Source organism: Branchiostoma floridae, chromosome 11 (assembly GCF_000003815.2).
Source record: "Branchiostoma floridae strain S238N-H82 chromosome 11, Bfl_VNyyK, whole genome shotgun sequence".
In the NCBI taxonomy this organism is placed as follows: Eukaryota; Metazoa; Chordata; class Leptocardii; order Amphioxiformes; family Branchiostomatidae; genus Branchiostoma; species Branchiostoma floridae.
The window spans coordinates 2,610,759-2,628,382 of NC_049989.1; the positions used below are offsets into that span (position 1 = coordinate 2,610,759).

Below are 17,624 nucleotides of genomic sequence, written 5' to 3' on the forward strand. Positions count from 1 at the left end.
GGGCAATGAAAAATGCATGGTATGTTTACCCCACTAACATTATCACCAGGCTAGGCTCGTGTATTATATCATTACTATTACAATGGTTAAATCAAAGAAATACATTATATATGTCAAACACTTTGAAATAGTATCTTCAGTAGTAACCGAACCATAGTTTCACTAAACCTACCTCCAAGAGTATCATAACAGTGATTTATGATACTCTGTCATAAATCACTGTTCAATTTAACAGTGACTGCATGCAATAAATTTGGCCTAATCCAACAAAAATGAGATTGAAATCCATTTTATACATGTGCAACAGCAACTTTAATGACACTTTGCAGAAAGTATACTTTCAACTGGCCCTTTCAAAGCAGGACCTACAATACATTTTACAGCTAGCTTTCAACTTTGCCACAGTGTTCCATAGTGACAGTTAACCCATCTCTGTTAAGATGTACTTAAAGTAAACTGTTGATGTTAAATGCACCCTTAGTACAGTGAAGGGTAAGGCATACATGATCATTGCAGCATTGTGCCATTGGTCGAGTGAAACGAGGTTTTTCAACCTCCTTGAGTGAAGTTATACACATCTAAGGCCATAACAGTGAGTTTCCTTCTTCCACTTCTTAGTTCATTGTTTGTTTTATACATGTAGGCAGTAAGCTGATTCACAGTTTGGACTGCACATGCACAGTGTGATGCATTATAGGTAATATGTCAAAGTTGAAGGCCCCTGAGAGATAAACAAAACATATCTGAGCATGTATCAAACAAGAACTGTTTACAAGTTAGGGGTCTTTACCTGTTTTACATGTTATTTACTGGTATTGACTAGGCCATGTGGATTTGATTGTGACATCCATGGGAACATCAAATTCTGAACGCTTCCAAAAAGGTATTGATTTTGACCACATACTGTACACTGTACAAGGCAGTGACAAAATGAGCAAACATGTGCCATACATTGCAAAATGAAGGCAACCTTTTTTACTCCAATTTTTTTTCTTCACACACTCTCATCAATTTTGTGTTCCCAGTCGGTGTCATCCATATAATCAAATCAACATGATCATTTGGCTTACATAGCATTTTTCTAAACATTATATATTAGAATCAATATTTCTTTGTGCTTGTACTTGATATTCAACATGCTCTTTGGTCCCTCTGTTATGCATTTATCATGAGAATGAATACATCAAGTCACTTTGAATTCAGACAATAAATAGTTTGACGAGATACTAAAAATATACTCTCTTTTTATGAACGTCACATATCAACATCCAGGTTTCTCGGGTAACTATATAGAATCTAATATATGTGTATAAAGATATAGCTTCTTTGCTACGATACAGCAACATATACAAATACAACACCCCATCACCTATTGCCACCACCACAAACTTGCATAAAATTCACAAAAGTTATTAGCTTTGCATAATGCTAAAATCTCTTTGCATCTTGGTCACTTCATCCATTAGTACACTGATTGTCACATGAAAGGCAATGATCTAACTTGCTAAATATATATTTGTTTTTCATTAAAAATCTTATCTCTATATGATAAAAGCAAATGTTGGGCTACTATTAATCACTCACTAAGTCTTGCACAGATTATGTATACTTGTTGAGAAACTCCAGCCACTTTCTTGCATAGCATAGACTTAAACATCAAGCATCACATTTTAAATCAGTTTCATATTTTCCATGACAGTCTAAAATATCTCTCAGCTTTTCAGAAACTATCAGCATCACTTTGATTTAAAGCTTTGAAATGTGGCTGACTTCAAGTCATTTCCAAGTCCTTTCCATTTCTGGAAGTTTGTTTTCCCAGATATAATCTTGTTGTTAAGGCCGCGATAGAATTCTCCTTTAGTCAGTATTGAAGGCCTGCTCATTGCGGACATAGCATAAAATTGCCAACAGTTTACATTACAGGAGAACTGCAACACTAAACCTACAAACACAACATTGCCTTCCGCTTTGGTTTTGGTGGAGGTTTACAGCCTGATAGCCATCTTTAAGTTATCAAGCTCTGTATACTCTTTTCACTCCTTCATCCCCGCAGAATAGTCTGGGACCCATTAACATAGAAATGACTGGCATTTGAATATTAGCCTAAGATATAGGCAAGTTCTGACTGGCTTGATGTCGTATGGTCCCCTGGGTTTTCTGTCAAACATCCTTTAGTTATGCCACATGACCCCATCTGGGTCAATGTAGAACGTGAGGTTACATTTAATGGAGACAGGGACCAGACAATTCTGCTTGGTGTAAGGATTATTGGAGTAGACTGGAGCCAGAATAGATGGAGTCATGGATATTTAAATCATATTACCCAGGCTTAAGTCATGACACTGAACTGTTTTCGGTAGCAGCATGTCAACGAAGCCCAGACGTGATTGTCATCTCTATGTGGTTAGACATCTAGGTAATAACTTAAAAAAAGATACTCAACTCAAGATAACACAGATTTTGGAAATGGTCAGACATCTCAGGTAGCATCAAATGACGAAAGTTACTGGATGCTTCCTTAAATGTTTGTCTGTTTCCAAAATGTATCCGGTTGCTTGAGCAATTGTTATCTTGATTGTCATCTTTCTTCACACAATGAAGGCATCCTGCCTATGCTTCTGCATCTTCTGTACACTTCTGGACTTTCCTCTACGCTTCCGCACTTTGCTCTATACTTGGGCCATCATCAGTCTGAAAGAGCAAGAATAAGAAGAATGGATATTTAAGGTCACAACTAATAAAGACAGTTTTGACATATCAAAAAGAAACATCATCGACATCATCAAAAGAAGCTAAGAACAGAAAAAGAGTTACATTATTATGATTTAATTTGTTTCAGGTTTTTCTCATCTGAAAATTGTTCTAAATATTCTACTCATAATTCTTTAAAACAATGTTTTCAACCAACGTAAGATGATCAAAACACAGCCTTTAGTTCTAGAGTAACTGTTATTCTACAAACATGACGTACATACCAACTACAATACGGTACCATCACTCATTGCATGTTCTTTGTGTACTTTCCTGACAAAGCTCTACTTACATTTCACTTCACACATCACAAAGGGTTACTAACTACAAAGAAATGCATATAGGTTAACTTTGTACTTATTCTAGTAAGACAGTAAATAAAAAGAGACAAGGACGATCTAAATACTGACGTTATTAGCAGGCACCTCATACATGGGATTGTCGAATGAGGGAGGGATGTTGGTGGTCTTCGACTTCTGCAGAAGTTCTAGGATCTTGCGTCTGAAGTTAAACATTCAAACAAAGGTCAGATAGTCAATAATGTAGCTCAGAAAAGCACAAAAAAATCTCTTTAACAATTTCTAGAAACCTTTCATGCTGCAATTAAGAAATTTTCTTTTGTGTCAAACCATTGAGATTATATAAAGGCCCTAATACTAACAAAAAAACATCATACTTTGTCTTAAATCTGAGGTTTGACCACTTTTAATGACTGAAATGTGACAATTTTTAAGATAAAGAGGATTTACTAACATCTTTAACTTAATATCTTACATGAATATAATACACAAATTTTCAAAAACTAGATAAGAACAGTCACTGCTACTTGGTAAGAGCATATCATTTATTATATTATTATAGTAGAGTCAATTCCAAGTCACCGATAGGGTTTGATGATAATATTCGTACTACCTTAAGTTTGAATGAGCTACTAAAAAAAACAATATTTTAGCCACAATAGTTCTAATTTCTTTTCACATTCAAGCTCTAACATATGACATAATAAACTATAACACAATGAAGTATCAATAACTTCACTATTCATCAAGTTTAGATTGAAACTATGAATTGGAAAATAATATGATTAGTACCAATAAAGATGTAAGAACCAACCTGTGCTGGTAGACAGAAACAGCGATAGATACCGACACAAATATGGCTACTGCAATGCCAGCTGCCTCCAGGGCTATGCCCCGCTCTTTCTCAAGTCTGTCTGCTGTAAACAGGCGGACAGTTTTCTAAAGAAAGCCTTCAAGCTCCTCATAGGATACAGCTGAGTGTGTTGATTCTTGCTGAGATTTCCTCTCAAAATTTCCTGATTTCCAATCAAACTTTAAGGGGTTTAAAACAAATCACATTTGGGACACTTAATGCCCTTATCTGCGCAAGTTTTATCCAGACTGTGAGTTATGCCTTTTTTACATCATCAGATATGACTTTCAAGTAGGCAGTTACGATTGAGTAAAGCTCCAAAACAAGACGAGAGATTTCCAAAACATTCAGCAAGATTCAACACATACAATGTACTTGCGTGGGTTAACTACTTACCTGCAGACACTGTTAACAGGTGAACATCCCAAGACAAGGATATGAAATGTTAGATGGTAAGATGGTGTACTTGTATAGGAAACCAGAAGGTAAAGTTCAAAATCCTTACATAATACTATGCTAGATATATACCAAAGTCAAGTTCTCAACTGTATTACATTCGTCTGTCATGACACTCCTGCACCAATGAAAAATCGTGCCAAAATCTGGGTCTGGCTCTGCTTTGCATCAAATGGCCAGTCCGGGATAATCAACTCAGAGCTATGGAGGTAATCCAGCCCCAAAAAAGGAAGTCTTTCCATGCCCTTATGCAGCCTATAAAACTCGTAACCTTCCTCAGACCTCATGGTCTGCCATCATCTAATAAAATATTTTGGTAACTTCACAGAATTGTAGATCTATAGATGGTACAAGGGCACGGAAAGCTTGGTTCGTGTTTTGGCGCAGGTTTCCCATTTACCTCCTGACCTCAAAGTGAATTTTCCAAGATTGACCATGTGGCATCATGCGACAAAAGACAAGACCAAGGTGGCCATTTATGCCACAAATTCCAAACAGCTACGGGATTCGTAAGTTAGAATAGACTGACGTAATCTGAGTGAGAACTTAACTCAAATGTACATGTAGTATAACATCATGAAGGCTTTCAAACCTCACCTTTTGGTTTCCTTACAGACAGACAGCTTTTTCTTACCTTAAGACCTTCTTGTAACCAATGACAAGCCCTCCCAGAGCCAGTAGAAAGATAACAGTAATGCTCCCGGCACGAATACCTTCATTTACATACCCAGAGTGAGCCGGAGCTGTGGGGTAGATGGGGGCGGGACTAGAATCAAAGTGTTGCCCACTGATTGCCACATTGGCTGGAGTTTCATTCTCTGCTGATCATCCTTTTTTGTGGTAGTAGATCATCCTTTCCAAACTTGGCGTTTGTTAATTTGAATTTTGCCATCGATTGATGATACAGCAACAATTAAATGCACTTCAAAGGTGAATTTGTTTAAAATGTTGTATTACGGATCTCAAGCATTTCCTTCAAGTTGATGAACTTATGATCATTGGATCAAATTGTAATTTGGAGGGGGAAAGAACAAATCTCACATGAGTATATGTTTTTGAACTGTATCCAAACATAATTTTCTCACAAGATTTTCTCAGAAATAAGATCCAAAGATATTTGAAATGTTACAGTAACTGCTTTTCAATCTTTCCATGTTCTTTTGTTAAATGTACACACAGTTTTGCCAAATACTGTTCTGGTTGCTGTGTGTGTAACATAACGTGCAGAAACTACACCTGGATGCTGAGATACAGAAGAGATGACTGCCTGTTGATAAAGGAGGTTGTTAGTTTTGTTAGTTGTTGCTGTTTTCTCACCTCCATTTGTAAGCAACCACACCACCGACTCCCAGTAGTGCTAGCACCACAAACAGACTGACCCCCAGGGCGGCATTGCTGCCAGAGCGAGCACTGCTGGTCTTCACCTGGGCTTCTACAGTACCGGGGGGAGGAAGGATGGATAGACGGGGAGTAAGAGTCAGTGGGGTAAAAAGTATTCTCCTGTGCAGAGCCTTGTCTATACCACAGGCAAGGCCAGGGTTGGACAAGCCCACTAGTCCAATTGGATATGTAAGATTTTTGATGAGTGAGATTTTCATATACATGTACTTTTTTCTGTCATGGCATCAAGCAGCACAGAAAAATATGCCAATTTCTGTCATTGGAAGTGAAAATATATTGTCAAAGAAAATTTTTTAATTTCAGGCAAACAAAATGTTAGTTTGAACAAATTTTTCATGTACTTGCCCAATAGAACAAGTTAATTTAAGAAAACTTGTTATTAAACCCTGGAGGCTCTGTGAAGAAGAATGGGAAAAATGGAACACATTTCATGCACTTGGTTTCTGTATCAAGCCCCTGTTGGGAGCAAAGTTGTGCAAAGGTCATGGTTTTGTGACAGGGTCTTTATTTAGAGACACATGCAGTGATTTAGTGGTGCATTTTATAACATAAGCAGTGATGTGAACTTGTTAGTCTTGCTGTTATCAAGCTCAGCCATTGTTTGACATCATTGTGGTTTCAATCAAAATGTTCAATATTGTACAATCATACAATGTTATTCAATGACAAGGATTTTGCAATGTGAATTATACATTGTTACAGAACATTACTGCCAACACTGATCACGAATAACTTAAGAACAGTTAAAAATACAACAAGTACTTGTATTACTTAAAATGCAACCCTCAAGATTGATTCAGCAAATATGTCTTTTGAACCATTGTAAAAAAATCTTAATTTGACATATAATCATACAGAATTAAGAAATGAAATTATACACTTCAATCATATGTTCCTCTGCTTAAAAGAAGGCACTAAAAATACTTTCATTTTCTGCTGCAAATTGTGAAAAAATATATAATCATGATACATTTAGAATATGCACATGAAAAGCGAGTCTTAGAGGAAAGCCGGTGTGTACCTTGGTAAGGAAGTTTTAGAGTGAACAAAGTCAGATGCAAGTTTTCCTCCCAGCCCTCTGTTTTTACAATGTTTGTTAGCCTTACTAAGTTTATTACTTGTAAAAATATCTGAGAACCAATAACTTAAATTGATGTGGCTTAAACATTGCAAAATTGTAATCAATTTGGCACTTACTTTCACACGTAGGGTAAGCATTATTCCAGCGTGGCTTGGCACCGCGGGAGTCACCCAGTAAACAGACGAGGGTCTTGTTACCCTTCAGTACATAACCCGAGTTACAGGAGAAGGTGACAACAGAGCCCACAAAGTAGTGGTGGGTTTTAGGGGTGTACGTTCCATAGTGGAGGAACGCTGGGTCATGGCATAGCTGGATGGGAACCTCTGTGGGAAATGTGGAATGTTTAAGAAAGGACCAGAATTACATGCTAATTGTCAGTATATGCTGTTATTTTCATATTGGAGAGAATGAATGGAAAATGGGAAAACTTTTGAAACGTTTCCAGTGATAGGGGGTTCCTGTCCTTGGTGCTGAATGCCTTCATATAACGACAGTACTGAAATGCCTTCATTTAACAAAAGTACTAAAATGCCTTCATTTAACAAAAGTACTAAAATGCCTTTACAGTTTACTTAACAAACATGCAACAGTGGCATTCAAGTAGTGGTGAGTTTTAGGGCTGTAAGTTGCATAGTGGAGGAACACTGGGTCATGGCACAGCTGGATGGATACCTCTGTGGGGAAAATATGGAATCAGTTCTTAGTTCAGTACAGTTCTCAGTTCAGTTCATCCATCTATTGTTTAAGTACTACAGTCTACAGCCACTTGAAAACACTATGAAACACTAATGTGGTATATTAGGACTCGACGTGGCTGGGCGGCTGGGGAAATGTGGAATATTAGGGAGGGAAAAAACTACATGCCAATCATCATACATACGAATATTTTCCTATTGGAGAAAATGAATGGAAAATAACAAAACTTTTGCAACCTTTCCATTGATAAATGGTTCCTGTCCTTGGTGCTGAACGCCTTAAGTTAACAACAGTGATTAAATACATGTGCCTTTAGTTATCACAATCAAAATTTTCATGTCGGAGAGAATGAATGGAAAATTATAAAAACATTTTCAACCTCGATCATTGAAAGGGAGTTCCTGTCCTTGGTGCTGAATGCCTTCACTTAATAACAGTAATGAGATACATGTGCCTTTAGTTATAACATTCAATAAGAAAACTTTTGGATCCTTTTTATTGATAAGGGGTACCTGTCCTTGGTGCTGAACGCCTTCATTCAACAACATTAATGAAGTGCCTTCACCTGACACACATACTGAAAGGCCTTCAATTCACAAAAGCACTGAAATTTATTAAGGTAACTCTGTGTTTGCGGAGAGCCACACCTCAAGCACATTAAAGATCCCAATGTATTCATTGAAAAAAGTAAGGGCCTATTCCGGTGTGAGTGGATCAAACCTTACAGTCTAGTTTTACGCAGAATGTACCTACTGTACATAACTGGTGTACTACACCTAAAGGGGGTTAAATGGTTACACAAAACAAGCAAACACACTGACCTTCACACACTGGAGACTGGTGGTCCCACCTAGGCCTGAAGCCGGGGCGGCTCCTGCAGGTCAGAGTGGTCTCCCCCACCAGCGTGTACCCCTGCTGACAGGAGTAGGACACGGATGCTCCCACACTGGTGTCATTCGAGTCCCGCTGGCCATTCTCTGGGATTCCCGGGTCCACACACTCTTTCACTAGTTTTAGAGAGAAAAAGTGTGGTTGTGTATAATAATATCCGGGGGTCGACGATGACAAATTTTTTTCTGAGGCAATTTCATAAACGCTTAAATCCAAAGTAAAACAATCTTATTACTCTGACTTCCTTGATCATTATCAAAGTGTCACGTACCAGTAGGAAGCTTGTTTATTTCCATCCAAAATGATGCTGTAAACCTCAACATGTTTATCTTTTTTCCGCCAGATTCTTAAAACGTCAATATTACATTTTTGACATAACTAAAAAACAGTGACAACAACCGCAACAATAAATTAGTTTACAGTACATATCCTATTTTCTATTGTTACCAATGACCCACCTAGTACACATCTGGGTTTTGGGTAGTCCCACATGGGTGGGTTACCAGGCTTGCAGATGATTGTCTCTCGGCCCTCAAGGTCGTAGGCATCGTCACAGGTGTAGTTGACGGAGGAGCGAATGCTGAAGTCATCCCCGTACCTTCGACCATTTTCCACAGTCCCTGGGTCTGGGCAATGCTTCTTCTGCGCCTCTGAGAACATGTACAATAAAATTTTCATATTTATTCATTCATTTCTTGGTTTGGCTGTTCAGCACGCACAAAGAGCTAGCACTGCTGACAAAAACAGAGACAATATATGGATTCAGACAAGGACAGGATACTTACCAATAACAATAATAAGTACATAAAAAGATAAAACAAGTATTGTTTATAGTATTGTAGGAATTTTGCCATAACCAACTCACCAATATATGTGAGACTGAAGTTGCCATAGCTGTTGGTGGGTCCATGGTGGAACAGGACGAGGACCTGGCTATCTGTGCTGTACACATCTGCTGAGGCAGGTGCAGTACTGCTGAAGTTTGCTAGGGGAGCTGCACCGAGGTCCCCACCATCAAAGATGGCCAGGTATGCATCAATCTCTCGGAGTTCAAAGCTAACAAGAAAAAATAAATGTGAATTAAGATTTCATATTCGAGCATATTTGGCAGCAAGTTGTCTAACAAAACTTAAATTTGAATATTGTCTTTAGTTACCAATTATAATAGTAGTATGTAAACAACATTATATAAAGAAGATTCGTTTCTGAATGAAGTAGGCAAAGTTTCATTCTTACGTCTTATGGTTGTAAGACATACCAGGGCTCGAAATTCACTTTTGGGATTAGGTGCACTGGTGCACCCAGCTTAAAAAATTGGGTGCAACAAAAAATTTTGGGGTGCACCACTTGAATTTAAGTAGAATGTCAGAAAAACCTAAAACTTAGTTACATGCTATCAAATTCCTAAACAAGTACCATGACAGACATTCTTATCAGCTTTCTAACACTTAGATGTCAAGAATATTATGTATACTGGTATACTTTGATATCTTTACAAACATAAACCCAAGAAAATATTTGGGTGCACCCTGTGCACCCACAGAAAATAATTGGGTGCACAGCTCCAATTTTGGGTGCACCTGGGTGCACATGCACCCAGTATTTCGAGCCCTGCATACTTTTGGTGGTGTGCGATACGAAAATGCGATTATACAAAAAATACAAGTAAAATGTATCACATTAGTGCACGCCCTTTCCAATACACTTTGGGCCAATGGGTAGACCTGACATTTTATACTGCAGACATATCATAAAAGTAGAATAAGAAATAAAACATCTTGTTGTAAACAATGAACAGAAACTAAACATATTGCTAGCGTTCCTGTCCTTGGTGCTGAATGCCTTCACTTAAGAACAATACTGAAATGCCTTCACTTTATACACTAGTCCAGTCACAACTTTGTATCACCTGTTAAACATGACTATCACCCTGAGTATATATTGGTAGCTTTTCACTGCCAGGGTGTTCCTGTCCTTGGTGCTGAATGCCTTCACGTAACAACAGTGCCAAAATGCCTTAACACTTTATACACTAGTCACAACAGCTTTGTATCACCTGTTAAACATGACGATCACCCTGAGTCTATATTGCTAGCTTTTCATTGTCAGTGTGTTCCTGTCCTTGGTGCTGAATGCCTTCACTTAACAACAGCGCCAAAATGCCTTCACTTTTCAAAGCATGGCAGTAGCTACTCAAGACCACACCCTTTGGAGACAATCTGCTCACCGAGTCCACCAATACAACAGTGTTGCGGGAGGAACTAAGGTCTAAGGTAAGGTATACAGTAACACTGGTCACAACAACTTTGTATCACCTGTTGAACTTGACCATCACCCTGAAGCTGTCGTCCACGTGCACCCGCCAGTAGCAATCCCTGCCGACAGCGTTGTCGGGGTCAGGGGTCGGGGACGCAATTGTGCCGTTAGCAGAGGTCAAGTTCCCGCCACAAGGAGCTGTACAAGGGATGGACATTTTATTACAAGCACACTACTGCTTTTTCATAAACCAACTTCTGTACTAACTGTTACAGAAAGATGGCAGATATTGCATATGTCCTGTTTAAGAATTTTAACATCTGATTAGAGTATAGTTAATTAGAATATTTGTGACTTGATACAATGGCCTTTAGCAACATGACAATGTAATCTTTGAATAGACACTCTTTTTACACAACCACAGCTTTATTTTCACAGATGTTTTGGTGACTGTTAGTCTCCTTCATCAAGGCAATTCTCACTGGTTCACATTGTACCGCAGCAAGTATTGCTGCTTACAGATGTTGTATATATGTAAATGCTTTGCGTTTGTGACCGCAACTGTAAGCAGCGAAAGAAATGTTGCAGTTCCTCACCATAGCAGACAGGGGGTGCTGCATCCCAGATCCTCTGTCTGCCCTGCAGGCAGGTGAGGGTTGCATTGCCTATCAGTTGGTAACCTGCATCACAGCGGTACGACACCGACTGTCCCGCGGAGTACAGGACTTTGATGGAAGTGCTGACTCCGTTAAGAATGGGCCCGGGGTCTCGACAGAAGGTTTCTGGAATGCCTGTGGTTATGAACAATAAACAATAGATAAGACATTCATTTATTTTCAGTTCAGTTCATTTTCGAAGGGACTTTATTTCGTGGAAGTGGGGAAAGGAGGTTTCAAAGTTTGTGGTGGAAACAATTCTATGTTATAACATAAGTGACATAAGAACAACAAGGGGTAAATAATAGTGTGGTCACCCTCTGGGACTTACCATTCTTCTACTTACTAAGGGGGTGGTGGTTCCTTAAAAGTCCTAACACAGAAAAACAAACAATATGAGACACCTACTTTCATACAGGAGTGAGAAGCCTCCCATGCCTGTGTCTGTGTTGGTGACCAGCTGTAAGGTGATGTTGTGTGTCCAGCTTAGCCAGCTAGCCGGTATTGTAGTACCGGTCAGGCTTCTCTCTGGCTGGTCACCTGGCCTGTTCTCATCATACACATCTGTGGGCAAGGTGGTCTGGTGGTTAGAGTTGATGACTTTATCTTGAATCTATATACTAGTATTTTAGGATGTACTACAATGTGAACCAGTGAACTGCCCTGAAGAAGGTGACAGACAATCACCGAAACAACAGTGAGAAAAAAGCATTGGTTGTGTAAGAAGGCTCTTTATTCAGTGACGTACCAACCTGATGAAACTATTCATGGATTTATATTTTAGGTTCAAATCCATAACAGGCTCCAATGTTGTGCCCTTGGGGAAAGCTACCTAACATTATCTATTTCCTCACTGGAATCAGGTGAAAATGAGTATCTAGCATTGATGAGGGACGTCCTCTAGGACGGTACATAAATCCAGAGCCCTACGGCCTGTTTGACTAGAGCCACACCTTGAGAAAGTTGAAGAACCCACATTGCTACTAGGTTACATATGGCCAGTCTTAACTGTGAGTCCCCTGACAGTAATTTCCCTTAAGAACCTTTGCTTGCTTGCTTGCTTACTTCTTTAAAGCGAGTCAATCCGGCCTTTAGAATACCCCATATTAGCTCAGGATTCTCTAAAACTCCATAATACTTAAATAAGAGAGTTCAACTTACAGAGAAAGTCTTTTCCGTCCTCCAGTGAGAAGTTGTTGAAGAGGAGTCGGAGCAACATGCCATCAGGTGCAGACAGGAACCAGGTGCAGGACAGGTTACCTGCGTACCTGTCGGGGTAGCCAGGTGAGAGGAGCACACCTGTGCTGGCGTTGGTGATGCTTCCCCCACACTCAGCTGTGGAAGGTAAGGCAAGCTCTGTCATGTATATTGGAAATTTGATTATTTTTGCAGAAAGTTAAAACAAACTTTCCAAACTTTTTTAGTTTGAACGTTCAAGTTCATTTTTGAGAATATGTGCACATGAAACATATGGCATGAGAGTCTAACAACAATTTATTTTTTGCCATCAGTAATGTATTAATGAAAAGTTTTACCCATGTTCTGAGTTTCAATGGAAACTACACATTGTATACTGTAGCACAAAAGCACATGCTCACGGTGTCATGATTGTGGAATGGGGTGGCACCTCGAAAAAAACCACAGCAAATATTTCAAGATCTACAGTAAAAATCATTCTTACCTCTGCAGGTAGGCAATGGACCATCCCAGGATCCATCGGCACAGGTGAGTGAGGAGTTACCATGTAGGGTGTACCCGTCATCACAGGAGAACTGTACGGTAGAACCCGGGCCGAAATCCCCTCCAACACGGCTGCCGTAATCTGGGCTGCCTGGGTCAGGGCAGGCTGCAACTGGGGTGGGCTGAGCTGTGTGGACACAACATGGACAATATCTGTCAGTAGAAAACAAACGTTTCTTAAAACGTTGGACTGGCAGGATGCTTTGTGGAAAGCAGAAATCCAAATTAGATCTCACTAAATTAAATATTGGTGTGCCAAAAACATCTGGCAACCAGTTTTCTCCATCTAATAAGGGATAGATGAGATAGAGGAGAGAGGCACTGATTTGGCAAGTCAGATTTGTTCAGCAAATGCTCACCACTGACTGGCTCTGCAGTAGAGTGACCACTAGGAACAGGTGCGGATAGAAGTTCGTGTCCCAAACATGTCTGACTGTTCTCAGAGGGAAGATAGCTACAGTCCAAATTTCCCGGCCACTGGAATCCAAACCGTTCCATCAGAGGACCGCAACCAGACTTTGCGGCTTCACACAGCCTGCGACAAGGAAGTCTCGCACTTTCCCCACCTTCACAGGGTGGCGCATACATGTAGCACAAGAACTGGCGCAAGTATCTGTAACACTGAAGCTGCACTAAGGGGGAGTATTGGCTGATCTCCAAGCCTGCGTCTACTTGATTCTGGTTTAGGTTGTTTGGGAAAATGGCTGAGGTGTAGTTAAGGGTCTGACAGAGCGGTATGGTCACCTCTTCACAATGAAAGGAGTCTGTAAGAAATCAAAGGGAGTTGTCACCTGTATTCACAACGAAATTGTTGAGATGCACAATGATAGCCTTGACATAATGATCGAAGTAAAGAAATCAAAGGGAAGCATTTTTGGTATGATCGCCAAATGTGGAAATCCAAGATTGCCCTGATGAATTGGATCAAATCAAAGACAATAGGCAACTAACTCAGTACTGTCACTATCTTTGAAATTTTGACCAATATCTGCATGGTATGCTTTTCATAGAGGAGCAAGGGACCAACAGTTGACCTAGAGACACAGCTGGCAATACCTAAGATAGAATAGTAGGCCCTAAAACTTGTAAAAGGAACCAAAGCTAATAAAAAGCCTGAGCTCCCAAAGATGTGAAAAGCAAACAGCAAGTGCATAATGCATTGTGCCTTAGAGAGAGAGTTACACGTAGACTAATGATCTAACATTAGACTCAGACTGGGGGTGTTGGCATCTAGTCCTGTAGCAACTAAAAATACTGCTAGGGGGGCCCAAATTAACCCCCGAAATCAACATGTCTCATTGGGATTCATATAGCAAAATCCATAAAAATCCATCAAAAGGATCTTGAGCTACAAGTGTGAACATACAAACACAACCAAAAACAGTAACCCTAACAGTTAATAAAGCATTGTACTTCTAATAAGTAATATATCTAAAGTTTTTCTGTTCACCCAAAAATTTTAGGTTAGGTGCACCAGTGCCCCTATTCCCAGAAGTGAATCTTGAGCCACAATGCATTACTGAACTCAGAACTGTAATGATTTAATGGAAGCACTCCACACAGACACAGCCATAGCTAAAACGCATCATGTAAAGCTATTTTTGAACACTGGAAATACCCCCATTACTTCCATCTGGCTTTTAGCTATAGGTCATTTGTAGACAGGACAACTGAGAAATTGGAGGGGGGGGGGGTTATGCGGAAGCAACACTGTCATTATGGCAGTGCATTTGGGGGGGGAGCAGATGTGTTGCTATGTAATTACAACTTGGAAATAAGGCATCCTTTGGGCATCTTCTTTACAAAATGAATACCAATTCAATTTCTTGGCTCTCGGATTTTCAAAAGTAAAAATATAGCAAGCTGACATCATAAAGCTAGAAGGTAGGGAGGAAAACTGGAATATGACTGTATTCACCCCATAAAACTGAATGCACCAAGGCACAAACCTGGTTCTCAGGCTTCATTATTTATCATTATGTTTTTTCCAGTTAAGGGTTTTTTGAAATTTAAAAAAAATGCGAGAACCAACAAATGAAATTGGTGTGGCCTGAGTTTCACCTTCATCCCGGCACCACTCACCTCTGTAAGTGATATTAAATCCTCCTGTTCCATTAACAGCATCTGATGAGAAGCTCAAGTACAGCTGAGAGCCTGTGCTGTTGATGACATCACCTGCACCCAACATGTGACCACTGTAGGAGCCAATCACAGGGGAGCTGGCATTCGCGCCGTCGTAGACAGTCAAGGTGTCTCCAATGTCTGCCGTTGAGAAAGTGTTGACACTGAGGGATAGAGAATGGCCAGGCTGGGCGATGATGCGGTAGACACAGCTGGCGTTGTTGCCATAGTCCTGTGGCCACTGGGGTGATAGAAGCTCACCAAAGGAGTCGGTGTAGTTGCCCCCACAGTCTGCTAGTGAATAGGGACAAGAAATTGAGAAAAAAATTTAAAATATGTTCTTTAATACAAGTTACATTCATTATTCTTAGTTAGAAGGACTTGCTTTTTCGATAAAGGGGGAAAGAGGGTTTTTTGGTAGGTACAAATAAATCACATTTAGCAATACATTATTCACAGTGTTATGAATTCGTAACTTAGAGCAGTCACTGCGAAAACTGTGAAAATAAACCCACTCCTAGTGCATGTTAGGACAAGAAAAGAAAATGACATAGCCAGTTTTGCAAGGCATCTATTATTAATGGTTGTCAATGTGACGTTCCTTAGCGACCTACCGGCATTCTGTGCAAGGCTCAAAAGCCTGGGTAAATACGACTTTTGTAACTGGGTATTTGAGCTACATAATTATATATGTCATAACTAGTGATTTGTGCATTTTCGTCACATTCAAATGTCAGGAAAAATGTGGAAAGCTTTTTCTACAAAGTTATCTATACTAGCAGAATTTCATATTCAATCTCAGAGTGGCAGTAAGGTTTGTGAGTTAAGGTTTTGCTCACATTCTAGTTTCTCATATGTTTGACATCCATGTTTTTCAGTACACCTAAATTTACCAGATTGTCTATTTCCCCCCAAAAAATGAATTTCGAGCCTTTCTGAACAACTACATAATATACACTGTGTATACAATGTTCATGGCAGACAATGCTTTTGAAAGAGAAACATTCAATGTTGCTATCAATTATTGACTGCAATCATTGGGACTGAGCTTTCACTACTAAATCTGATACATAGTATGGAAAAGATCACTGCCCATGAACACGTATTAAGCATTGACAGAGGATTTCTATAACCATATTACAATACATTTCAGAAATCTTATCATTGGCACAATATGTTCTAGTGTAAAGACAAAATGGATCACAATATGTTCTAGTGTAAAGACAAAATGGATCACTGCTGACACACTGGTCTTGTTTTTGTCATATCTTTCAATGGTTTTGTTTACTCGTTTCCTCTGCCTTATTAATAGACAACATATTCAGCAACCGGGGAAAATTAATTTGTCTGGCAATAATTTTCATTTATGCATCCCTTGGGATGGCTTGTCCATTCATGAGAAAACAATCTGCATTTTTTCATACACACTCAGACACTTCTACATTATTTGAGCTGGAGGGGCAATAGACATTTCTTAGATATTTAGGATTCCTTGCTAGGTTTGTCATAGAACTACAAACCATTGAGAAATAAAGAGAAATATTTTCAATTTGTTTCTTTTGACAGCGTTACATTTTGCTTGGATGTTTATCAAGTTCTCTCTAGTTTCATGAACACACTGAGTGTGACTTGGAGATATTTGTGACTGCTCAGCTAATAGGCTTCAGAGCCGGATATGTCTGAAGGGAGAGATCTTTTTAATTAAGACAACTGAACCCTCCAATGTTTTGATAAGAAATCGTTTCACCGTGAATTACTTAGAACGTCAGGAAAGCATTATATATGCCAACGGATCAACAACTGAAAGAGACTGTTGTTTTAGCGACATTTGTGGTATTAACAGATGGAAAAATAATAGTATTGTCAAACCTCGAGAGGTGCGGTGATTGCTAGTATGATGTCATCATAGTAACGTTACCGGATTCCATGTCCCACAAAGGAAACGGAAAACGAAAGCTGAACACAAACTACTTTCCGTATTTCCGACTACCCTGAACTGACACACGACCAAAGCAACTAAGGACTGGCCGATCTAACATTGGAATACCGAGGAGAAATATTGAGATAATGATGATACATAACGCTAGCTATCCGGATTGTGTTACACTTTTCTCACCTGCGGGTGACTCAGCGGGCGGTGTCACAGGTGTCTGTCCCGCCGCCAAGAGCACGGCAGCGCACAAAATTCCCGCCAAAAACTGCAGTCTCGGCATCCTCCTCGGACTTTACACCCTTCCCACGTGTGTACACGGGACGATCGTCAAATAAAATGAGGTAAGGTCAACGTTTTGACGTTTTTATCTTCAATCTGTCAACACACTTCTACCTGCCCGCCGGCCGCCCGCGCCAAGCATGTTCTCAACAGGTATGATTGGGTGATACTACTATTATGATAGGAGACAAAATTCGAGATATTTAAAGAT

General features: G+C 39.6%; 1 protein-coding gene across 6 annotated transcripts; it reads right to left on the reverse strand.

Moving 5' to 3' along the window:
- Window positions 1–293: 293 nt before the first annotated feature.
- Window positions 294–17,593, reverse strand: LOC118425574 (CUB and sushi domain-containing protein 3-like). Of its 6 annotated transcripts, none has more exons than XM_035834511.1 (15): window positions 17,318–17,593; window positions 15,163–15,495; window positions 13,440–13,844; window positions 13,022–13,207; window positions 12,502–12,675; window positions 11,749–11,904; window positions 11,281–11,475; window positions 10,744–10,882; window positions 9,294–9,484; window positions 8,887–9,078; window positions 8,359–8,544; window positions 6,958–7,164; window positions 3,865–3,967; window positions 3,162–3,252; window positions 294–2,691 (listed from the first exon to the last, which is right to left on the reverse strand). In XM_035834511.1, exons 1-15 carry the CDS (start codon window positions 17,412–17,414, stop codon window positions 2,650–2,652), a joined length of 2,697 nt encoding a protein of 898 aa, XP_035690404.1. In that variant the 5' UTR covers window positions 17,415–17,593; the 3' UTR covers window positions 294–2,649. The 6 variants fall into 6 exon arrangements, with proteins under 6 accessions (XP_035690404.1, XP_035690403.1, XP_035690402.1 ...); XM_035834510.1 differs by lacking the exon at window positions 3,865–3,967 and adding an exon at window positions 4,994–5,102; XM_035834509.1 differs by lacking the exon at window positions 3,865–3,967 and adding an exon at window positions 5,677–5,791 and having other exon boundaries at window positions 15,163–15,492; window positions 17,318–17,592.
- Window positions 17,594–17,624: the final 31 nt, after the last annotated feature.

Coding starts and splice junctions, on each gene's coding strand:
- LOC118425574 (XM_035834508.1), bottom strand. CDS start 17,414: ATGCCGAGACTGCAGTTTTTGGCGGGAATTTTGTGCGCTGCCGTGCTC. Junction 10,883..11,280: donor AGCACCCCCTGTCTGCTATG/GTGAGGAACTGC, acceptor TCCCTTGTACAG/CTCCTTGTGGCGGGAACTTG. Junction 7,165..8,358: donor CCAGTCTCCAGTGTGTGAAG/GTCAGTGTGTTT, acceptor CATTTCCCACAG/AGGTTCCCATCCAGCTATGC.